This window comes from Pseudorasbora parva, chromosome 3, assembly GCF_024679245.1.
Source record: "Pseudorasbora parva isolate DD20220531a chromosome 3, ASM2467924v1, whole genome shotgun sequence".
In the NCBI taxonomy this organism is placed as follows: domain Eukaryota; kingdom Metazoa; phylum Chordata; class Actinopteri; order Cypriniformes; family Gobionidae; genus Pseudorasbora; species Pseudorasbora parva.
The window spans coordinates 12,977,868-13,003,282 of NC_090174.1; the positions used below are offsets into that span (position 1 = coordinate 12,977,868).

The window sequence follows — 25,415 nt, forward strand, 5'->3', positions numbered from 1 at the left end:
CTAGCGACCGATACATGATACATGTCAGTCAGTCGGCAGCATAGTCCGCAGTGAGTGGAAACCTGGTGGAAACCATAGGCTAAAGTGGAAACACTAGTTTGATATTACGTTGAAGTGTTTTTACTCCATTTAATATTTCTCATGGTTGGTTCATTATTGAAAGTCAGTTTCTGTTATAGACGTATCGTTTTTTAAAGCAAAAAGCTTTTGCACATTTTCACTGTTACTGCCCGCGAGAAAATATGAAGTACCGTGAGCATGAATGCTTCAATGCACAAACATACATAACCGTCCGTGTAGTGGACATTAATGTATGGTGTACGTTTTCACAGAACTTGCCATTAGATATATTATGGACTTAACTAAATGTAAACAGTAAATGAATTATAAAACACTAAATAAATCAAACAAGTCCACCGTTCCACGGATTTCTGTCCTTCCTTTTCTATTCGCTTTAACTACATTTCCCATCATTCCCTTCTGAACATCCTACAAGATCAAGTGAGTGTGATTGTGGTAAGCGGTGTGATGTGAAAAAGTCATAACTTTCAGGTTGAATTGTTTGTCATTAATCTGTCATGTTAAATACAGTTAACAACAGTCTCCATGTTTCATTATCCTGCTGTTTGTGACTGTTTAAGACTCAAGAGTTCAAAGCTATTGTTCCAATTAGCATGTAGCTGCTAACTAAACGTTATGTGTTCTGCAGCCGGAGTCGATTCACTGAATTGACAGTATATGCAATATTTTGCGAAGTTTAACGTTATTTTTTATTTATTTAAGTATATGTTATGTATGCAAATGTCAATCTTGCAATCATCGACTTGTGTTGGTAATTTCCTCAAACCATGCCAACAAGAGTTGAGCATAGCGAAACTATATTTTACAAAAACGTGTGTATATTACGATATTACACAGACAATATTTGACAAAAACTCAATATCAGAGTCTGTTTCCAGCACTCGCAACACAAACACACAAAATATGTTATCCATAATAATAACTCAGCGTATGTTTCCAGGCAACTAGAAACCGGTGATGTGAAGATGCTGCGCAGGAAACCCACGCGCCTGGAGCTCAAGCTGGATGACACGGAGGAGTTTGAAAGTGTGAAGAAAGAGCTGGAGGTAAAATCTATCTGACAATCCATTTAAGTTATTTCTTGACTGGATCCATATGTTTTCTTTAACTAACTACTTTACTGCACACAAAAGTACACTGAAACGTCCCAGAGTTAAGAGTTTTACTTCAGTCAAGCTTCATTGATTTATATAGAGAGCTTTTCCCCCCAACACAGACTATTTCAGAACAGCTTTACAGTAATAAACAGGAAAATAACAGTATTTATAAAATTCATGAAACTTTAAAGCAGCTCTACAGAACACAATAGTGTTATTATTCAGCTCAATTTAGTTAAGCGTTGTTTCAATTATGAAGCTAATTAAATTCCAGTTGTAAAGCAGCTTTACAGAAGACAAGAGTGTTATTATTCAGCAGAAATCTGTTCTGTATTGATTCAATTAAGTAAAAAAAAAAGTGTAGATTTACGCAAAGTTAGCCTCATTATTTGGCTCAATTCAGTACACATTTACTTCTCATCCGATATCAATAGTAAAATCAGAAGTATTCGAGAAATTTGGCCTGGTTTCACAAACAGGGCTTAGATTTATCCAGTATTAGGCCTTAGTTTAAAGGGGTGATGATGAATTGAGAAATCAACTTTCCCTTGAGCCTTTGATATATTAAAGTTCATTATGATATAAGAATATCCTGTATGTTTCGGAGCTGAAATCTTCCTTGTTAGTCAAAGAAAAGCTTTTATTGACACCAGAAAACTCTCGATCTCAGAATATGGCAACCATTGACGTCATTGTGTGGTGAAACACCACCTCAAGCTCACCCACCGACTCGTGGAGCTAAACGGATCACACTACCGAGCAATACTCGTATTCAGCTCATGTACGTAAGACATTTCATGTTTGTTCGCTTCATTTCCCTGCGGAATCATTTGTAAACAAGATGAAGACAGGATATGCAGACATATTGAGATTAAAACACAATGCTGTGCCTTCTATGTTGGATTCGACAGGAATGGTGCACACTTATGTGAGTAAAACGTTTTTTTTTTTAAATATGTGATAATATGGCATTGTTACGTATTTATTGTGTGTACGTGTTTAACTGAACATACCTTAGCACGCTGTCAAAGGCTGGAGAATCCTTGATTTGTAGTGTTGTGCTACGATCCGTGATCACTGATCATACTCGGACATGTAACCTATGGGCCAGGGCTCGCAAAGAGTGCGCGTGTGTGTACGGTTCGCAGTTATATTACTGAATCAGGCGGGCCAAGTAATAAAAAAATAACATTCCAATCAATCTCTTGTGGATAAGAGATCAATCATTGTGTTTGTTTGATAAAGACGTTTTGCAAGCTCTGTGAGCATTTCCCCACACACTTTCAAAACACTCCCTCACGTGAACTCACAGGGGAGCTGAAGCTCATTAAATATGCAAATCTTAACCAATCCTAGCCGTGAGCGTTTACTTTTAAGTCTTCAGTGTGGCATGCCTATAAAATTCGAGCGTTTCTTGAGAGAGGCTCAAAACCTGGGTAGAGAATAGCCTATTACTTATTCATTGTAATGTTTTTGCATGTAAAAACCACACAAATGCCATTAGTTGACCTCAGACAACAGTATACAAAAATAAAAAAGCCAATTCATGATCCCTTTAATTAGGACATTATTTTAGTCTAGCTTAAGCCTTGTCTGTTAAACATCAAATGACCAAGCCAAAGGCGGCAACAGTGGGGAAAAAAACCTTAGGAGAAACCCGGTTTAGTCAGGGAGCATTTCATTGTTTAAGCATTTTGACCATTAATTTACACGACGACAGTGTTTTAGGGGCCTGAAAAGGCAAGGTTTTGAAAACTATGCTTCCGTTGTTTTGGCAATGTTGCCTTCTGTTTTTAGTACATCGCATCCTTGCTTGAACGGGCTCTCTTACAAGGGTGCTGAAGACCACAGCCTCTAGTGTCAGTTACTAGCAAACCTTTTGAGACAAGGGGAGTGAGGTTCACAAGCACAGCTTTTACTGCCTTGTAAGATACGTAATGCAAGTAAAGATAAAAAAAAAAAAAATTATGATCCCCACATTACTTTCTCATGTCTGTCCAGAGCCGAAAGAAACAGAGGGATGAGGTGGATGTAGTTGGTGTAGCCACATCCAGTGAAATGAGTGGAGCATCAGGTGGCGGCACGGACGGGAAGACCAGGGAGCAGATGATCCACGAGCGAATCGGATACAAACCCCACCCAAAGCCTAACACATTACCATCACTTTTTGGAAACCTTCAGTTTTGACAGTTTGCAAACCTGAAAACATGAACTATATGGTCTTAAGAATCTGCAACACACACACATTGTTTTGATTTTGCCTGGCCTGAAATGGACAGAAGGCACATGCATTGTGGGTTTAGTTAACTGTGACAACGGATTTCAAAGGACTATTTTTCTACGGAGTAAATAAAGTCTGCTTGTTGAAATTGGTATCTTTTCCCATTTTTTCATATCAAAAAAAGATATGGACAAACATTTCTTAAGTGAGCTGAAAATAAAAACAATTTGGTCTATAAATGAAGGGGTCAACAACAATTATCTTTGAAATCATGTATTTATTCATCATTTACTTCATGATTACAGTAGTTTTTATTTCAAACTCTACAGATTCACTGAACTGTTAACAGCCTAAGGAATTTTAACACTGCCACAGCACTGGAAATTGTCAAGTCCTTCTACCCAGCATCTTGTAGTTTTCACCATATCTGACGATGCAAACTTAATTTGTTATTAAAATATATTTGCAATAGGACAAAGCCCAGGCGCCTATTGCACAAAACTTGGATAAGGGATTAAGGGGATCCTGGCTCAATTTATTCACTAATATACAGTTATTTTTCGTTATTGTTATCGTTCTTGGTGTGAGTGTCCCTTCAGGGTACGTTTAGCCTACATGAGAGCGGTAGCTATAGGCTAAACATTTTTGCATACAGATGACAAGATCACCAAGATATCCCGGCTTAATCCCGTATCCTAGTTTTGTGCAATAGGCCCCAGATGGTCAAATCCAAATAGAGTGGCACCTGCTGCAAAAACCTAATGTGAATATTTTTTCAAATTAAACACTTTTTTTTTTAACTAAAAAACTAAAACAGAACATTATTTAAAAAAAATAAACAGGCCTTCTTCTCAAACCCACATGCTTACTGGTTTAAGATAAATGTTGTTTTGTGATTGAAAATAAGAAAGCCATCAGTTCCAAGCCTTTAGTTCTCACAAGCAATTCAGACACTCCTTGGGCACTTTTAATTGGGTCCCATATGTAAAGGCAAACCCCTTTCAGTAAAGGAGTATAACTACCATCAATATCAACATATCGCATTCTGGGACCCAGTAACTATCAGAGCGATGACCTTAATATGTTTAACAGATCATGATTTTCTCGACATCACAAATGCGCCACAATTATTCATTTAAAAGATGTCCACGTAAAAGGTTCTACATAAAGATTGCTAGAAAACATTGTCAAGTACACCGTCATAGTTGACTTGTTACAAATATAAATTATAAAACGAAATCGGTGACACTGGCATCAGATATAATTTATTTTTCACCAATCTCCCCATATTTACTTAAAAGCACTCCAAAGGGAGCAAAGTTCGACTTCAAACAGAGTCCCAAAACCTCTCTTTCTTGTGCAAACATCATTCAGTTCACTGTTTATGTCTAAACAATGGTCACTGATTATTAACGGTAGTTTCATTGATGTGAAACACTTGGCCATAACAACCTCCAAAAAAAACACAAAGAAAAACTCCCACCGCTAGTGCTTGTACATTGGGTCCAGATCCAGTTTGGATTTTAGAGTCTACGGTCACCCTCTTGGGTGTGTGTTCCCTCGTTTAAGGCAAAGGGGTTAGTAAGGCTCTATCGCACCCAGAAGCACCTTCATAAACGAAACAAAAAAACTGTGAGATGTGGATAACAGATGTGATTATAAAGAATAAGGTCACCCGTGAATCTCAGCCCTATTTGGAGGTAGACTGTTAAGGTGTGGTTACATTTAAGGCACAGTCACATTAATAAAATGTCAGCTAAATTTCAGCGGCAAAAAAGCCTTAGTGTCAATAGTGATGCATGAAGCACAACTCGCACAGAAGTATTCTTGCGAGTTGGCTTTCTGTTGGTCGACATGATGAAAATCTTGGAACCCATTGCGAAATCGGTGGGGAAATCTTGATTAAAAAAACTTGATTGTGAATCCCTATTAAAATGACAAAATGTTAAAGCGAATATTTGCTGAACAACAGTAATTGTTACCACAATTTTACCATTGTTCATGGAATTTTTGCATTTGAAATCAAGCAATGTCAATCGGAATCCATATGATTGGAAAATTGCACGAGGGCAAAAGATTTCCCAAAGGGTTCACGTTGGATTTTTGACGTTGACCAGTAAAAAGCTGCTTGGATTGAAAGTAACTGCTGTGCGAGCTGTGCATGCATCGGTACACAATAGACAATGGATCTTTTTACCCTTTATGCTTATGAATGTGACTGCAACCTTTAGAATGTGCACACATATCTCAACATTACAGAGGAAATTACTGGGATAGGTGGTGATAAGCAGTCGGGATATGAAATATGGGGCTGAATTGTATAAAACGAATCAAAATCAAATCAAAATAGAGCTTTAAAATGAAGAGCTACTTGGCCAATATTTACCAAGAACTATTAAATCATACAATTCTCTACATATATAGAGTTGCTGTGATGCATGTTGGGATTGTACAGTGGGTGTTTTTTTAGGTTTTATATACAAACAAGGTTAATGACAGTGTTCTGTGATATCCACCACTACTGCCTTCTTCCAGCTGAACAGGAAGTAGCCGAGGCCGGCGCCCATCGCCACTGCTATGCACAGGTAACCGTTGTACGTCATGAACACCAGCATGAGGAAGTAACTGACAACCACTTGGATGATGTGAAGCAACGTTTGGAGGAAGTGTGCGAGACTCATCATTCTCTGGCTGGAGAGGAGAAAAGAACCAGGTGTTTATTACGGGATTACAAATGTCAGGTCATCGGTGTGAAGAAAACCAATGAAATGCATGTTTATCTCTTAGAGGTCACTCGTGTGGCAATAACTATACACACACACGGGATGATTAAATCAGTGTAAACAGGCTTAAGGCCGACTCATGTTTGACTGTTATTTGCTGACCTCATTCAAACAGCACTGATGAAAGAAAAATACATCTAAAAACAACAGTGTCTGCAGACCAGGGGTTTTCAAAATGAGGCTCTTGCCTGTCCTCAGAAAACTCAACAGCACTACTAATACTTTTAAAGTGAAACATGAATCAGGAATTGTTTAGAATGTACAAAGTGTCCATTCCATAGTGCACATCTGATAACTGCAGAAAGGGAAAGTTCTTTAAATTTTATGAAAGATTATAAAAGACATACATTATCGTGCACTGATGAATCATTCAGAATAATACCAGTAAAGGTTCAATAACATAGCTAGCTACATTCAGACTGCAGGTAAATGTGGCCCTAATCTGATTTTATTGACCGTGTGAACACCACATGGAATCTGATTGTATCAATTCCGATTTGTGCCTCTTCCTTCCATATATGTGGCACTAAATCGGACACAGGTCAGATGTTCTGCACTACGACCTCAGTCTGAACAGTCATACCGGAATCCATGCGACTTTTCCGTCAATTTAGATCAACATTCGTCATAATTCTGCGCTCATGCGAGTCACTTTAAAGATTTGCGAAAGTTAGTCAGTGGAAGGACAGTGATGTATCAGAACCAAGTGTACCGTGCACAATATGACAAGAGAAACTAAAACGCTTCGATCGCCAGAGGTGGACAAGGTACTCAACTTCAGTACTTAAGTAAAAGTAAAAGTACTACTGGTCAAATATTACTCAGTTACAAGCGAAAGTTGTAAAAACTGATTTTTACTTAAGTAAAAGTACAGAAATATTTGTTTTCAAAAGTACTAAAGTATCAAAAGTAAATTTCCTTTTTTTTGGTCAACGGATTATTTTATTATTGTTGTATAAATGCAAATTATGCCATCATAGTTTAAGCCAATCAGTGATGCTCCATCCGACATACTAGCATACGACTAACTTAAACTCATTTAAACCTTGTATAAAAGTTACAAAGCCCTTTACAAAGCTGCTGTCACTTTAAGGCCGAATGCACAGATCCTATACACTGTTTATTTGAATACTCACCAAAATTAACATTTTGACATCAATCATCTTCCATTTTGCTATAAACATATTTTCATTATTTAAAAAATGCTGGAAAATCATTGATGTGTCCCTACAAGAGTGACTGATAGGCTTTCTGCAAAAACCCAAACACCTTTTACAGAAGAAAAACTCATCCACTGACTTTCAAAGCTAGTACAGAAATGACTTTCGACTTTGAGGAGCTTGATAGAAATTTAGCGTAAAAAGTACAATATTTATCTTTCAAATATTAAATTCATAAGTTTCCAGAAAAAAAAAATACTCAAGTAAAGTACAGGTAGTCAAAAAGTGTACTTAAGTACAGTACTCAAGTAAATTTACTTAGTTACTGTCCACCTCTGTCGATGGTTGTTCCCAGTATAGGCCATAAACCCCACCCTCTCCATGTAATCTAATAGGACGTGAGACAAACTAAACAATCAAATTACACTTCAAAAAATACTTTTCCAAAGATGGTTTCTGTCATTTTAGGTAGTTTTTTTTACACTGATGTAAGTTCATGTGTTCATGAGTTTGGTTTTAGTTATTTGATGCTATAATAACTGAGGTGAAGCTTGACAGCTTCTCTGAGTAAAACACCAAAATACTTTTTTCAGGATCTTCAGGAGAAAATTTGATTTCTACATTTCCATAACTATTTATTTCACCCCGACATAATGAGCTGTTCTGCATTAAACAGCAGTTTGGGCCGGGTCTTGATACCACAGCTCCATTTCACCCTCACTGCGAGACCCTGTAATCAGCGCAAGATGGGACGTATTGGTACATTAGCGTTGTAGTGAAAAATTGGGTCTCCTTTAGGACCCCAAGCGATCCTATTGGTTCAAATTGCTTTTAATATTTACTCTCTTTAGCACCTGATTTAAATTCCTACAAAATCAAGTTAATAATTGTTTCAACTACATTATAATGACTATTTATGTCTGTATTAATTAGCTTATATACTAGGACAGCATACAGAGAAGTCATAGCCTGATGGCTTAGTTTATACTGTAAATTCACTGGCTTCCGTGACAGATTACTGTATAAATGCAATCACTTTAATCGCGCACTTTAATCTGATACTGGCCACATTTTAAAACAACAATGTGAACAGCTATACAAAAAAAATTCTAATCTGTGCAATAAATCAGATTTGAGCACTTAGGCTCACAGTGTGAACGCAGCCTCTGATTACACAATGATTTTGATTTCTGAAATAATGGGTACTACTTTGACTGACCCGACTGTTTTGTGTGTCTCCATGAGAACGGTGCCATCAGCTCCTGGGACAGGCATGGAGTTGTAACGCACGTTCACCTGATTCCTTCTCAACAAGACCTCACGGCCGATCTTCAGACCCTCGTAGAACATAGCCAGCAAGAAGACGCCGATGCAAGCGCCTACCATCTCTAAAGACGAGGATGAAGAAAGGTTAAATGGGTCAAGAATTGAGAAATAAAATTTTCCCTGATCTTGATATAAGAGGTCATTGTACTATAAACAATATCCTGTAAGTTTCAGTTTGAACTTTGAAAAAAAAAGAGGATTTGATTGAAATCAACCTCAGAAAAAGACTTGTTTCCGATCCGATTATGCCATCCTCTGCAGAAGATCACCGTCTACATCTTTGTCCCTTAAGCCCCTTTGTCAACTATAAATTGTAACTCCAAGTACCAAGACGTAAAAAGCATATGCAATAAGCATTAACGTTTCACATTTTTGGCAAATGTTTTAATATGTAACAAGATATATTTCTACATTGTACGTTTTTAAAACAATTCCACATTTGTAATGGCAGAGATGTTAAATTATTTTAATATGCAAAACTGTTACCCCAAAGAAGAAAGGGATAGAAATAACATTTGAAGACAGGATAGAAAATAGCTTCTGACTTATGAATTCTTGATAACATAAGTGGACCTTGGAGAACCTTATAAAATAAAATAAAAAAATGCCGTTGGTGACCCCTTTAAAACATAACAAAACTCACATTTTGTGTTACTTCATCTTAATACCCACAGTGTAATCTGGAATTCCTGGTTACAAAATGTTCTGGTTTGTTCTCATAATTCAGATGCGTCAGCTTGATAAAACTAGTACAATCTATTTAAACCTGCACAACCAGTACGCTTGCCCTTAACAGTAAAAGGTGATCTTATGACATTCACAAGTATTCTGAAGCAACAACCAGTGACAGGTTTTGTTTCAATATCTAATTTCAGATCACCTGTACAGTAAAAGTAGTTCACTGGAGTTCAGCAAGTCATTGTACTGTTGATTAGTGATTTCCGGTTCGCGAACGAATCGTTCTTTTTAACCGGATCTTTTTAGTGAACCGGTCGAACCAGTTCACCAAATTGGACTGAATCGTTCTAAACGGTTCACGTCTCAAATCAGCGCTGACCACACAAGTTACTTTAGTTACTAACTCTCTGAAATGAGTGACAGTCCCTCAGACTAGAAATAAACTAATATCTTGAATTATATGTTGCAACTCCAACAGTTCACTGAACTGAGACATGTTGTGCTGAGAACTGATAAGAGCTGATACTGAGCATGCGCGTGTAACCGAACATGCAGCGGCTCTGGATCCTCGGATCAGCAGTACAGAATCAAAAACCGTTCGATACTGAGAACCGATGAGCTGCACATGCGTGCTATTTGTTCAGAGGAACGAAATGCAGGTTAAAGCTACACTGTAACTTTTTTAGTTTATTCTTAGCTAAAAACACTTAATTCTTTCAAAAATATATGTGCTCATTAATGTATATTTACTACTTTCAAGCAATAAAGTATTCTCGTATGTTTATAATATGCCATTGAAAATACATACGGGTGAGGGTTCGAATGCCGGTCGCCATGTTGGCCCTCCATCTTGAAAGTACATTAGCCAAAGAGGGACATACCTGTAAATTCAAGCTTCGCCTTTCGCGTTTTAACGCTCGATGGCACCATGTCAAATGTGAAGAGGGGGATTGCCATGTTAATCTTGGACTAAACCGGCCACCGTAGGAGTTGAAACGAAATCAGAATTGAGAGGAACAGAAACTATTATTCACTGGATGGTCATATACCTTTACACCGCTAGATGGGGGGAAATATCACAGAGTGTAGCTTTAAGTGTATAAAACGAATCACGTTTGGAAACATCATCACATAAAGCTGTCTTATCACTGTATTATTTTAAAGTTTGGAAACACAATGGATTGTAAAACGGTCAAACTAAACATTTATTTGTTTAATCAATAATGCACAATATTTTCAGGAACAGCTTTTTTCTTATTTAATTTAAATAGATGAATTAAAGTCGATACACATTTTAAAATCTAATCAAAACAGTAGGTTCGATATCAGACATATTCAGCTTGCAGCAGTTCGCAGCTCAGCACACACACACTGCTACAGCGGTTCTCGACTCGAGTCAGGAACGGGTTGCAGCGGTTCTCGGATCTCCAGTACAGAATCGAGAACCGTTTCTATCGGACATGTTCAATCTTTCGGACATTTTTCAGGCAGGACTTTTTACTGCGCAGAGTCGAAGTACTCTCAGAAGTGCTATTCGCTTTAAATAAAGACTTTTATTCAAAACAATAATGCCTGACCCCACTCCATGTTACCAGACATATGCACATCTTATGTTTAACCTTACATATAATCTTATGTATAATCTTACTCATGCTGCTTTTTTTTTTTTAAATGGGCAAATCAACATATGAAAAAAATATATTATAGGCTAATATTTAAACATACGTTTTCTTTAACCCATGGCTGACGAAGTCTCCGCCGCATTCTGATGGACATTGTCCTTTACGGCAGCGGATATAACTCTAAATATAATAGACATCTTTAGCCATACAGATATGTGCAAGACATAATATGTGTAAGTCTACTTTTATTGGTGTACACTGACAAAGGTCATTGATTCAGAGAACAGATTATTTTGCATGCACTCACTCCAGACGCTGTCTTCATTTCAGAAATGTATTTAGTTTATTAAACACAACGTTAAGTTTTAAAGCATTTCTAAATTCCGTTCACATTTCTAACAAACGAAATTCAAAGCCAAAATAACAAAGAAAAAAAACTCAGTTACCACCATGCAAATTCAAAATTGACATTCTTTTCATTTTAATGAATGCGTGGATAACACACCTATCCTTCCATTAAAAATAATGGCTATTGCGGTGCCGGGATATACACAAACTTACCAACATACGTTGCACACTTTTTGGAATGACTTAGGATATCATGAGAGGAAAAAAACGTTGCATAACGACGCATAACAGCGGTTAATGGAAACGTCGTCATTTCGCAATAGTTTTATTTATTGACATTTAGCAGCCTAAATATCGCAAAGGATTTGTGCAAATCTGTAATGGAGCTACCGAGAGAATAGTCCAAACTAATTCAAGTGGATTCAGGTTGATTTGCAAACGCGTTTGACTCATTCATTGAACAACTTAAGCGTCAAAATGTGCAAACTGTGCAGTTCAGTTACAGTTTAACTTGTTGAACCCAATGCTGTTAAACTGAATATACATTTTTTTTTAATTTAATTTTTAAATATCCACATAAACAACAAACTGTTCGTCAATATTGACCCCCTTTAATGTAGCTACCCCTGGGCATCACACATCACATTCGCACAGGGCCTCACACCCCCCCTTGCCACGGGCCTGCCGGTACCTATATAACCAGATCATATATTAATTATATTTGAAGAATGTCTCTTCAGAGTCTCTGAAGTATTATTGATACTTACACAGATACAACAACATTTGGTTTCATATGGGGTAATCGCTGGCCAAAAACTTGTTATTTTGTTTGGGAAGAAAAAGGAAGTTCCAACTCTTAAAATATGGCTGATAAAAAAATATGTACACAAAAATATGGCTGGTTTTCTATTTGTTTTGTTTTCTTTACCTAATTAATATATAATGTATTTAAATGTTCTGTTAATTAGTCTTTTCCATGCACATTGTTAGGATGTACATTTTATTTGTTTGCATTTAAAAAAAAAAAATTACTTACAAATGATCTTCTGCAGAAATACCAAATAGAAACATTTAAAAACGGAAACATTGAATTTGGGAAAAATTTTAATGGAAATTGGGAAACTTTATATTCATAAGGTGACAATCTTATGTTAGTTTTTCAAAATTCAAAAGAAACAGAAACCACAGAGCGTCTTACCTCCTGGGGTGTTGATGACCAGCCCAGCAAATAGCAGCTCTACATTTTTGTAGCCAAAGTAGAAGGTCATTTGCTTTAAAAAAAAAAAAAAAAAAAAAAATCATATATTTGAATCAATTAATCTGTTTTTAAACCGATCTTTGCCAATAGTGAATTAAAGCAATTCATTAGAATAATAAATTCCAGGTTGTCTCACCATCATCATCATGTGTTGCCCATGACCGGATTCAGGAGTCATATGGCCCTCATGAGAGTGTGTGATTTCAGGTGCCATGGTTGGGTCCTCATGGTGATGCATGTGTGGATGTGACATTGTATCTCACAGTGCTGGGAAGAGATCAGAGTACAAACAGTTCTTACAGATATAAGTTATGTGTTTGACAGATCTCAAGTACAATAACAAACTAAAACTTCGTCAGTGTATGAAATGACTAATCTGCTAAATAAAAAGGGAAAGAGCAGAACATATACTATAGCTGAGTTAAACTTAAACATTCCAAGTGTCCCTGGCCTGGATCATGAAAGAAGCTTTTAAAAAGGCTCATGAAAGGATCATGCTGGTGCCATACAAGGATAATCTATAGGATCCTGATCAACAGGTTCAAATAAGCAGCCAAACATTGCCTAGAGTTGCAGAAAGTAGTAAAAAGTATTTAGACACTGCATTATATATAAAATATCAAACCAAGCTGAATCTGCAAAAAAAGACTAACTTTTAATGATCTAGTTTCTCAGTGATTTTAGTGTATATATTATAGTGATATATTAAAGAGTTAGCACACCCAAAAATGGAAATTATGTCATTAATTACTCAGCCTCATTTCATTTAAACACATAATCACAAAACACAAATCAAGATGCTTTAATGAATCCTAAAATATTTCTGTCCCTCCACTGAAAGTCATTCCATTCTCCTAAAACTTTTATGCTTTAAAATTAATTCATATAGACATCATAAAAGTAATCCATATGAATTTGAGTTGTTTTCTGAGTGGACAGACAATCATATTGTACGAGGGACATAAATATTTAATTAATATTCATTTAATTAATTGATGAAACAAAAGCGATGACAATTTTAATTTCTGGTTGAACTAAGCCTTTAAAAATAAGTTCTCTAACAGCGTGACTACAGATGTACTTCACATTAAATATGAACATGATCCACTGACGTCTGACTCACAGAAAGTGGTTATTTTCAGGGAAGTATAACCACATTTAAATTGTCTATATACAGAATAGTATTTGTATGTTGTATTTAATGTGGTAACATTCATACATGTTTAGTGTGGCTTAAGTACCAAGACTTCAGGGTTACTATGTATGAAGTAAAGCCCCTGGTTATTTTCAATTCTTGAAAAGTGATCAAGTCCTTAGAAGGGAATAACAGATACAAGAGACCTTCACTAATCGAATGTCCCGACAGCCCCAGGCTATTCACTTAGACAACATCATCCAGATAATCTAATACATAGCTCTATAAAACAATTACTTTTCCCATTTGAGCATCAAACATCCTTTCCTAAAGGTTTGGGACAGCCTCAGGGATAAAACACACACCAGAGATGGCTGTGTAAGACACAATATAATTATCTATACTATCTGCACTATCCATTAGTCAGCGTGTTCTTGTTTGCCTAAACAGACACTTGGCTACTTGTTTAAAAGTCTGAAATGGCATTTTCCCTCAGATTCAGCTTAGATTCAAAGACCAAACAAAGTCAAAAGAAGAGCAATGAAAGAGAGGGGAAAAAAGTCACAAGTACACAAATGTCTGCTTGTATGCCGTCTTTATAATCAAATAGCTGAGAGTTCAGACAATGTGCACTGTTGTCAAGAAATAAAGCATATTATGTGACTGCTCTTATAGCCTACACAAAGTCTACAAACTGGTTCTTAAAAAGTATGACATTTAAAATTAAGTACAACAAAAATATTACAATTTACAGATGATATTCAGGTTTTTTTTAAATACCATAGTTTTTTGGACATGTATCTTTCTAGTACTACGTTTTATATTCTTTGGATCACTGAATAAATAGCATGGTGTATTATAGAGTAAAAATTTAGTACTACAGTATCTATAACAAAGTACCATGGTATTACCATTTGAGATAGCTTGTAAACACAACTAAATATTTGCTAAATATTGCATTCATTTGTTTCTGCCCTTTAAACTATTTGGCTGAATAAACCTAAATAAAAAACTAAAGTTAAAATGAAGTGCAATGGTGAATTTCCCCCAGAAATAACTCACCCAAGCAAAAATCTGTCACCTCTCTCAGTTGGCTTCCTTTGTTCCTTATGAAAGTATCTTTATGCTTGCCAACCACAAAAAAGTGTGAGTAATTCCTGTCAGTCCACTGACACAGGTGCAGTGAGCGTGTAAAGTGCAGCCAGATAGTGCTAGTGTTTAGGAACAGCCGTAGGAATATTGCGCGCGCATGGTCGTGCTTATCATGTGACCTCTCATCCTGCCTTTCATTTCCCTCTTCTTCCTTTAATCCTATCACAAGATTTTAACCACACATACAAAGCCTGACACCTGAAAAAAAACTTGTCTTCATTCACTCTTGCTCACTATAGAGTGCCAGTAAAGTTTGCACAACCTGCTCATTTTGTACTATGACTATTTTCCACATTTCTGAACAACAATTATTACAACTAATATTTTAATAGAACACAAAAAATAATGTTTTGAATCAAAAAACAATTAACGCAACAGTCTACATCAAACAGTTTGAGTTATGACAACTCCAAATAAAATGTTCGACCAATAAACTATACTGAGTTAGAGGAACTTAATCATATGTAGCATAAAAAACAAATCTTTAAGTTTAGTAAAATTAAGTTGCTCCAACTACTTGACAACATATATCATCATATTTAGCATGTAACTTATGTTACATAAATGTAACAATTACCATGTAAATTTAACGAACATGATATTACTTGTAGAGTCAATAGTGTTTCCCCAAACGTAGTCTACTCTTTAGCACAATGTTAATCACAAAAACTTCAACAAGAAAGAAACTATTTTAAAAGTCAAACATAACAGCATTCAAACATAACCTCACATCTTCAGTGCTCGGGCCCTATACACACAACATCAAGATAATGTATTGATCAACACTATATGTCAACAGAACTCACAGATTAATTAAAAAAAATAAGTTTTTTTTTTTTTTACTTGCAATGATGCATTTATTTAAGTTGTGGTAACAGGCCCCCCAAATTACATTTTAGAATGAAGTATGGGAATTATGTAGTGACCGAAAGTGTCAAATTAAAATTATATTGGATTTTTGCAACAACAACAACAACAACAACAACAAAAAAGTTGAAATGCATCAAAATATATAATACAGCTGATGGAAAAAGAAAATGCTAAATGCTTTTAATGCTGAACATCAATTGTATTAAATTAGAAAAAACTCTTTGGAAAACTTTGCTGAAAAAATAATAATATTGGAAATATTCCTATTTGGAAACTTAACAGGAATGTATGGTAATTTATAGGAATTAATTGGAAATTTATAAAAACAAAACAAATGGGAATTGTTATGTGGTATTGATTTCAGTGTCACATGATCCTTCTGAAATCATTCTAATTTGCTAATTTGATATTCTGTTAATATCAGTAGAAACAGTTGTGCTGCTTAATATATTTTGGAACCTGTGATACTTTTTTTTCAGGATTCATTGATGAATAAAAAGTTAAAAAGAACAGTGTTTATTTAAAATTGATATATTTTCTAACAATATAGCCAAGTCTTTACCATCACTGTTTATAACACATGCTTGCTGAATAAAAGTATACCGGTAATTTAAAAAAAAAGAAAAGAAATTACTGACCTCAAACTTTTGAACAGTAGTTTATAATTGTTACAAAATATTTCTATTTTAAATTAATCCTTTTCTTTTCTTAAACTTTTTACTCATCCTGAACATATTTATCACAAGTTAATATTAGGCAGCACAACTGTTTCCAACATTGATAATAAATCAGTATATAAGAATGATTTCTGAAGGATCATGTGACAATGAAGACTGGAGTCTGGTGATGAAAATTCAGCTTTGCATCACAGAAATATATGTTACAGTAAATTACAATAGAAAAAAAGGGGGGGGGGTGAAAGTAAAAAAAAATAATTCAGAACTCAGTGAAAACCTGGGCTTGACTTCGAGACAGTACGTGAGTGTTTTAACTTTATTGATGTTCAAAGAACAGCTTTTAACAATGTTCAACTGTACAAGGTCAATTAAGTGCTGTGTCCTTGTTCCCATAAAGATAAAACAACAGACAAATTAGGAAAACAAAGAGTGTTAGATATTTTTATATAAATATATATTTAAAAAAAACTGCCTGACTGTTAAATATTTGCACAGATATTTCAATGGTAATTCTACTATCTTATTTCTTTATTTCTTTATTTATTAATCATTGTGGTTATATCAATGAACTTTTCAACAATGAGTGCATGAATAAAGGATGAAGATTTGGTTAATCATTACTGATCGTTGTGATGTTAAGACCCCATAACCCTCTCGTTGGCAGGTCATCATGACAACTAGTGTTAACAGTGTTCAGAAACTTTAGTGGTATAATCTTCCAACTTCAGTGCAGAGGTAAAGATGAGGTACAAAGAGCAACTCAACAGCAGTTGACTCATATAGTGAATTTCTACATTTCACAACAGCAAACAAGTCTAATGTTGAATAATGGTTTTGTTTGGTTTACAAGAAGTTGTGAATTATACAGCTGATCAAACAAATTAACAACAGCAAAAAATAAAACTAAGCAATTATTTAAAATCCAACTTAGTCCCATCAAAAATATTAATCATGTAGGAGAGACCTGACAATGTGGGAAATGGTGGAGAGCAACTCTGCTCCACGCTCACACTGCGTCAAGAGAAAACACTCTCAGCAAACATCAACAATATTAACTTACAGGAATTTAAATTGAAAGAATTTTTTTTTTTTATTCTTAAAAGTCACAATGAAACAGTAGAAGTGGCAGATCCTTTAAATGGATAGACAGAAAAACTGTAGAGTGGGAAAAAGTTATGATGCGTTCAAGTCCTCCTGATGGTATTTACGAGGTGAGAAGTCGTGTTTACGACATCATGTGCGTTCAAGTCTCTGGTCGGAGCAAGATGGCGGTGTTCCTTCTTTTAATGAATTGCATAAAAATACAGCAAGGTTTGTTAACTCTGCTTATAGAAAATGAAGAACAAAAAATTTGCATCAGCGGACTTATACGTTTTTAATTCATCTATGAAGCCACTGTAAACTGTATCGTTATATATATATATATATTAGCCTTATATATATATATATATATATATATATATATATATATATATATATATATATATATATAAGGCTAATTGTTAGTCAATACAATGATAGCTTACTTTGTTGTAAACGACAAAGCCTGACAGTGCCACTGCTAAATACCCGTTATGTTCAACTACAGACATTGATTCCGCCATGTTTCTCCACTGGAAAAAAAGGAAAACACACATTGTCCAATTTATTTAATCTTATTTTTTGCGATCTACGCAACAAAATAGTTTCTCTTCTAAACGTGATTTATTTGCTTTCTATTAATGTAATTCTCTAAAATGTGCAATCTACTATATTACATTATTTGGGATAAATGTACTCCAACACGATTTTTGCTGAAACTGTAGTTCCCAGCATGCTTTGCTTGGGACCATAGACTGTAAAAAAAATATGGAAGTAGTGTCCGTGACGTCACCCATAGGATTCCAATGAGCCGTTCTGAAGCGTAAAGTAGGGTCGAGCTGGGCGTTGCCATCTTGTGAACGAGTCAACGCTTGTCACTCCCGGATAACAGAAAATGGGCAAAAAGGCGGGATGTGCGCGGAGCTGAGGTGACGCAATGACTAAAGACGGCAGATAAATGGCTATCCACTTGTAACCACGCCCTTAATTATGCAGAACTTTAAGGCTTTATATAACGTAAACGAATGAGTTATAAAATAATTCACCCCCCTCACAGTTGTCATGAAAATTAGCCTTATATCCCGAAACCACAATTTGTACCAGGCTGTAAACATGTTTTTTTTCTGCTGTAAATGGGGATTTTTAACATGGGGCTCAATGAGATTCTGCCCCTTCTGGAGCCTGTCCCTAGTGGCCAGTTAAGGAATTACAGTTTACATTCCTTCCGTATTGGCTTCAAGAGAGATCGCGGGAGGTTGCCGCTTGCTTGGGATAAGGGGGAGACTTTATATGGTTTAATAGTGTTAAATGTTTAATTATGCTGCAATAATTAGAACCATTTAAATTATACTGGGTTACCATAGTGGAGAAGAGAGGAGCGATTGCTTAGGCTGTGGACTGAGAAAGCACTGTCATTAAAGAGCATTTCATGTCAAATTTTTTTGAAGTATTTACGATCATTTCAATAGCATGTGAAGGCAGCATTAGTTCTATCCACCAGTTGTTGATTGGATTGAGGCAGATCTGTCAGAGTTTATGCCAGGGCTTTAACTGTGTGACCATTTCAGTCGCATTTGACAAAAGACGAACCAAACATTTAAGGTTAGAAAAAATTGCTCTTATGAAAGGTAAAAAAATAAACTACATAATGGAAAAGTTATTTTTTGTAATTGAACAGACGGTGCTCCTACATTAAAAAATAAAAATAAGAGCAGAAGTGAAATACGCCACCAAAAAGAAAGCTGTCTTTTCATTGGAAGATCAAGATTTTAATTTTGTTTGGAAAGTACAAGGTCAAAATAGAAAATATATCTGCAAGCAGTAATTATGGGGCCAAACACAAAGAAGACACAATAAGTCATGCAAGGATGGCTAGGTATCACAGCATATTAAGATGAATTTAGGCAAAACGCCTGAAAAATCATAAATAGTCACTAGTAATGATTTAATTGTCAATACATTTTTAACAAACAGGTGGCGCTGTGACCAAATTGATGTGGTGTGGTAAGACTGTGACAATGACACATGCAATGTTTGGTGTCAATATCCCAAAGCATTGCAGCGTTACAGCATCAAGAGTCATTACGAAATACAAAAACGGTTTTGTCTATCAACACGAAATTCATACTTTTTTGCCGGCATGGTCTGAATATGGTACGATTCGACGTTGGAGAAAAATAGACAAAAGGTCTAGGAGAAGTAAAAAGGTTTTTAAAGAAAATCTAAATGGCGCACATATGTGCAACAATTCAGCTGTAAATAAAATTATAAATCTTAGCTACATTGTGTTGATTAACGGTCTAAGAATATTTTATGAAATGTTATGAATATTTTTGAAAACTTATATCGTGTGTTATGTAAAGTGAGTTTGCTCCCGTGATTTAAAATTCATGCTTCAGAACTTCCGTTAAAGGAACATAGTGAGCATCGATGCACCCTGGGTTTGGCAGTAGGTTGTGGGACTTTTTAGGGAACGAATGTTTAAGTGCATTGGAAGCATTCTGCGATTGAGACAGCCCTTAAAATGGCCGCCTCCCTGATCAGTGCCCTGACTACTTAACCAAGGAGTAGATTGAGACGCATCCTGAGTTTGGTCAGAATTCGCTAAAGAAGAAGAATTGGAAGAATAAAGAACGCCAATGAATACAGGTACCTACTTCGGTGCTTGGCCCCTAAAAAGAAAAAAATGCACAAGCACTGATGAGTTGTTCCCAATAAGATAAATTAAATATGTTGCATTGTGTGACATTTTCATTAAAACCACTGTAATGCTAAACTTATTGTAATTGTAAAATTGAAATGATTTTACAGTATTTATACATAATTTTAGCATTGAAGCATTTGTAGTGAATTTGAGTTATGATTTAAATTTAAAGACGCTTTTCATATTAGAGTAATGAGAAAGAAGCAGAAATAATCTTTATATTGATTTTTTTTTAACTTTTGATTTTGTGTGAAACATGACCCCTGACTAAAATGGTAACAAAACGTGTCAAAATGGAAAATGGGTTTGAGCTTTAATGCCAGAGGTTTAAAATAAAAAAATGAAACGAAACTTTGATGACCCTCATTCGAGATTAACCAAGCTGTCAGTGAAACTAACATGTTTGAGTTTTACACACACAAAAAAAATGCAGCCTTGCAAAAAAAACAGAGTTTCTAATTTATGAAACCAACATGCATAACAGTATGATGAAATACACAAACCATATTGCAATATGGCTAGATCATTTGTAAACTAAATCATAATTTAGGCTTGAATGTTTAATAGACCTGATGAGCATCATAATCACACAAGAGTTTAATCATTCATATATCTGTTGTCAAACTCTGGTGTTTTTGAAGTACAGTAGCTTATATGCTGTATCTGATTAACAACTTTAGCAAGATGATTATAAAGTAATACAAAAGGTCTGTGTTTATCAGTGAAATTAATCACTTTACACTGGGGGAGACAGTCTAGAGTCCTTTTGTGACATACAGTCAAAAGAGAGAAATTAGCTTTTCTCAGCAATATCTAATACTTTAGACACAATCACACTCATGCCACCGAGAGACAGAGCGGTGTCACTCTAACCTTCTAGTGCACTTAGAACCAAATCAAAGCACTTTACACCTGTTTACACAATAATACCAATAGTTGTGGCATTACTAAAGCTTAAAAACACACTACTTCCTAATGCAGTAATAAGAAATATGACTGTCTCTTCCAACCAAGGAGCCGGGTTACAATACCTGGTCTTCTGGTTCAGCAAAACAATCAACCTATAAATAAACACACTGATTGAATCCAGTGGCCTTCCTTCCCACCCTTTTGATACTAACTTCCTCTTAAAAGAAAAAAAAAGTTGTTTCCAGGAACAAAAGCAAGTCATGCAAAAGTAAGTTGATTTTTTCCTCATAGTAGTCTAATACTGTGGGCAAATGTAATATACTGTAGTTGTGAAGCTCTCTTTTACAAGATAAGTTTTCATTACTAAGCCATTAATGTCATTCTAAGAGGATAGAGTGAATACCTAACAATGATGTCAAAGGACAAGCTTTCCCTCCAGTAAAAACAAGAGACATTTAGAAGAATGTGCAAAAGCTGCTATGTTGATGTCAAGATTACATTTCGCTCTGTTTCAAATATGTGGACATAGATATGCATGTATGTCATATGAAATACTTTTACGGTGCTTTTATACATTTTGGAAATTCAGAGCCTCAGTCCTTATCCAGTTTCATTGAATGCATTTACAACAACGGTTCTTAAAGGACAACTCCAATGAAAAATAACCCTAGGAGGAATTAACACATGGTTACCGAGTAGATCGTTCTGTGGGATGCGTTTTTACTCAAATCGAATGTAAAGAGTTTTATCTCTAAAAACAGAGTATTTTTTAACACAGATTATCTTATCACAGATTATTTTATAATTTTCTTTATATCTTTAAGTACGTAAAATGAAATCGCTAGTTAATACCCCTAACAAGGCTCAAATTAGCCTCACACTAACACGGTAGCATAATGAGGGTCCCTACATGCAAATCGAAGCACTGAGAACTTTGTAAGTGTACAAACTTTAAGTTTCTTTAACTTTAATCATTCTTTAATAGGAAGATACTTTATAAAAACAGTACATTACGCGTTTACAGACAGTAGCCATCTTGGACCAGTCGAGCCACGAATGCTGAAGCGCCCCTAAAAAGGGCCTAGTCACACCCATGCTCATACTCTATCTATCTATCTATCTATCTATCTATCTATCTATCTATCTATCTATCTATCTATCTATCTATCTATCTATCTATCTATCTATCTATCTATCTATATACACTGGTCCTATAGGTCCTTCTAAAAAAATTAGCATAGTGATAAAGTTCATTATTTTCCATAATGTAATGATAAAAATTAATCTTTCATATATTTTAGATTCATTGCACACCAACTGAAATATTTCAGGTCTTTTATTGTTTTAATACTGATGATTTTGGCATACAGCTCATGAAAACACAAAATTCCTGTCTCAAAAAATTAGCATATTTCATGCGACCAATAAAAGAAAAGTGTTTTGAATACAAAAAAAGTCAACCTTCAAATAATTATGTTCAGGTATGCACTCAATACTTGGTCGGGAATCCTTTTGCAGAAATGACTGCTTCAATGCGGCGTGGCATGGAGGCGATCAGCCTGTGGCACTGCTGAGGTGTTATGGAGGCCCAGGATGCTTCGATAGCGGCCTTAAGCTCATCCAGTGTGTTGGGTCTTGCGTCTCTCAACTCTCTCTTCACAATATCCCACAGATTCTCTATGGGGTTCAGGTCAGGAGAGTTGGCAGGCCAATTGAGCACAGTAATACCATGGTCAGTAAACCTTTTACCAGTGGTGTTGGCACTGTGAGCAGAGGCCAGGTCATGCTGAAAAACCATCACTGACTGCGGGTACTTGACACTGGACTTCAGGCATTTTGGCATTTCCTTCTCCCCAGTCTTCCTCCAGACTCTGGCTCCTTGATTTCCAAATGAAATGCAAAATTTGCTTTCATCTGAAAAAAGTACAACATTCCAGTGCTGCTTCTCTGTAGTTGTAGAGGTCGACCGATAGTGGATTTTACCGATACCTATAACTAGGTTGGACCACGCTTGCCGATAACCGATTAATCAACCGATAGTTTTTAAAAAGATACTAGTTTAAAATAATAATAATAGTAATAATAATAATAATAACAAATTAATCATATTTACATATGCGATTATAAATTGCATATGTAAATATGAATATATTAAAATGACAAGTTCTAACAGAAAAAAATCTACAGAAAATAACTAAAACATTACAATACTACAAATAAATGTTTCTTTAGCTATAACCTAGAAACATGTAAGTGAATGTCAGGTAATAGACTGCAAGTCCCATTTGTTAACAAGGATTTATTAGCTTAGACTTTTTTGTATTAAAAACACTTTTCTTTTATTGGTCGGATGAAATATGCTAATTTTTTGCGATATTTTTTGAATCTGTGGGATATTGTGAAGAGAAAGTTGAAAGACGCAAGACCCAACACTCTGGATGAGCTTAAGGCCGCTATCGAAGCATCCTGGGCCTCCATAACACCTCAGCAGTGCCACAGGCTGATCGCCTCCATGCCACGCCGCATTGAAGCAGTCATTTCTGCAAAAGAATTCCCGACCAAGTATTGAGTGCATAACTGAACATAATTATTTGAAGGTTGACTTTTTTTGTATTAAAAACACTTTTCTTTTATTGATCGGATGAATTATGCTATTTTTTTTAGATTAGGTTTTCATGAGCTGTATGCCAAAATCATCAGTATTAAAACAATAAAAGACCTGAAATATTTCAGTTGGTGTGCAATGAATCTAAAATATATGAAAGTTAAATTTTTATCATTACATTATGGAAAATAATTAACTTTATCACAATATGCTAATTTTTTGAGAAGGAAATTATATATATATATTAAAAAAATGTTTTCTTTGAAATATAATATTAATAATAATAATAAGTTATTTTTATTCTGACATACTATATTTTTTATTTAAAATAATGAAAATTATTGTAATAGTAATATTTCTTATGTTGTCATTAGCAATAATAATAATAATAATAATAATAATAATAATAAGTCATTATAAACACAAAATGGTATATAAACACTTTTCATTTGTAATATATATACCAGTAGTTGGCTGTAGTCTATTAAACGTAAAAAAAAATACTGTTAAAATAAACAGTCGCTATCTATCTACAAAGATGAGCAAGAGAGAGTGAGAGCTGAAGTTGTCTTCTCAGAGGTCACAGCAACAGAGATTACAGGGGAAAAACTACCTCACAGAACTGCAAAGAGTCACGTAAACCCCACCTTGACAACATGCGACGAATGCGTCCACGGAGTCCTTTTATTGCCTTTGATATTCACTGCAGAACATCGGTTTTGGGACAAGAGTAAATGAACTAATCTTTGCACTGTTTCTTCTGACAAGCAAGCGAGATTCCCAGTGAAGTTAAGGAAAGTCAGCTACAAAACTGAATCTAATCCACAATAAAAGTCCCTTCTTTTCCGAGTTATCAGTTAAGCACGTTGCAAGTTATTAGTCGTTAAAATAACAATACGAATAATAATTCAAAACTGTTATTCTTCTTAGTATTTTGAATACGTTTTTTAATAAGTAAACAGTTAATTGTATTAGTATTATTTTAAAACACATACAAAATATCATGACACTCTTGTTCTCAGTTTCTACCTGGTAAATAAACTTACAATAAAAAAAAAATATTAATAAAGAAAACAAAGTTTTCCATCCATATTTTTCACCTCTGATTGACAAGTGGTCATGGATAGAGGATTCTGTTTAATAATGAAAAATAAAGCGAATTTAAAAACAAGTATTTTGAAAAGATTTCAACCGCATTCAATAGAAACACATGCTTCCGGCGCCTTTTGTGGCATGTTCTGCTTTACTTCCGTTGCCACATGGCAAATGCATGATGTTGACGAAGATTGATTTATGAGGGTCTTTATTCACCCTTTGCATTGTTTAACCTTTAAGAATCCAGACCAATTTCTTCTTTTAGGAAAAGTATGGGACATATAAACAGGCTTACTTGACCACTTGTAACATGTTTCTGCGTTTTTTTTTAAATATAACCCCTCGATCTTTAGCTATAAAAGATCTGTAATGTTACATTTTATATATATATATATATATATATATATATATATATATATATATATATATATATATATATATATATATATATATATATATATATATATATATATATACACACACACACACACACACACACTCACCTAAAAGATTATTAGGAACACCAAACTAATACTGTCTTTGACTCCCTTTCGCCTTCAGAACTGCCTCAATTCTATGTGGCATTGATTCAACAAGGTGCTGAAATCTTCTTT

The 25,415-nt window shown here is 35.1% G+C and overlaps 2 protein-coding genes across 3 annotated transcripts; one reads left to right on the forward strand and one right to left on the reverse strand.

The window, feature by feature from the left end:
* The first annotated feature begins 354 nt into the window (after positions 1–354).
* On the forward strand, positions 355–3,547 carry cdc26 (cell division cycle 26 homolog). Of its 2 annotated transcripts, none has more exons than XM_067437841.1 (3): positions 355–501; positions 1,022–1,127; positions 3,180–3,547. In XM_067437841.1, the coding sequence occupies exons 2-3, from the start codon at positions 1,047–1,049 to the stop codon at positions 3,363–3,365; spliced, it is 267 nt and encodes an 88-aa protein (XP_067293942.1). In that variant the 5' UTR covers positions 355–501; positions 1,022–1,046; the 3' UTR covers positions 3,366–3,547. The 2 variants fall into 2 exon arrangements, with proteins under 2 accessions (XP_067293942.1, XP_067293940.1); XM_067437839.1 differs by having other exon boundaries at positions 465–516.
* Positions 3,548–3,656: 109 nt separating this feature from the next.
* slc31a1 (solute carrier family 31 member 1) lies at positions 3,657–24,503 on the reverse strand. The gene is made up of 5 exons (XM_067437838.1): positions 24,354–24,503; positions 12,711–12,841; positions 12,515–12,587; positions 8,562–8,730; positions 3,657–6,090 (listed from the first exon to the last, which is right to left on the reverse strand). Exons 2-5 carry the CDS (start codon positions 12,825–12,827, stop codon positions 5,889–5,891), a joined length of 561 nt encoding a protein of 186 aa, XP_067293939.1. The 5' UTR covers positions 12,828–12,841; positions 24,354–24,503; the 3' UTR covers positions 3,657–5,888.
* Between the last annotated feature and the right edge of the window lie 912 nt (positions 24,504–25,415).

Bases quoted from the DNA above. Each gene is read 5' to 3' on its own strand.
- cdc26 (XM_067437841.1), top strand. From the start codon at position 1,047: ATGCTGCGCAGGAAACCCACGCGCCTGGAGCTCAAGCTGGATGACACG. The intron at 1,128-3,179 runs GTAAAATCTATC...ATGTCTGTCCAG, and splicing joins GTGTGAAGAAAGAGCTGGAG to AGCCGAAAGAAACAGAGGGA.
- slc31a1 (XM_067437838.1), bottom strand. From the start codon at position 12,827: ATGTCACATCCACACATGCATCACCATGAGGACCCAACCATGGCACCT. The intron at 8,731-12,514 runs GTAAGACGCTCT...CCTCGTCTTTAG, and splicing joins GGTCATCAACACCCCAGGAG to AGATGGTAGGCGCTTGCATC. The intron at 6,091-8,561 runs GTCAGTCAAAGT...TCTCCTCTCCAG, and splicing joins GAGACACACAAAACAGTCGG to CCAGAGAATGATGAGTCTCG.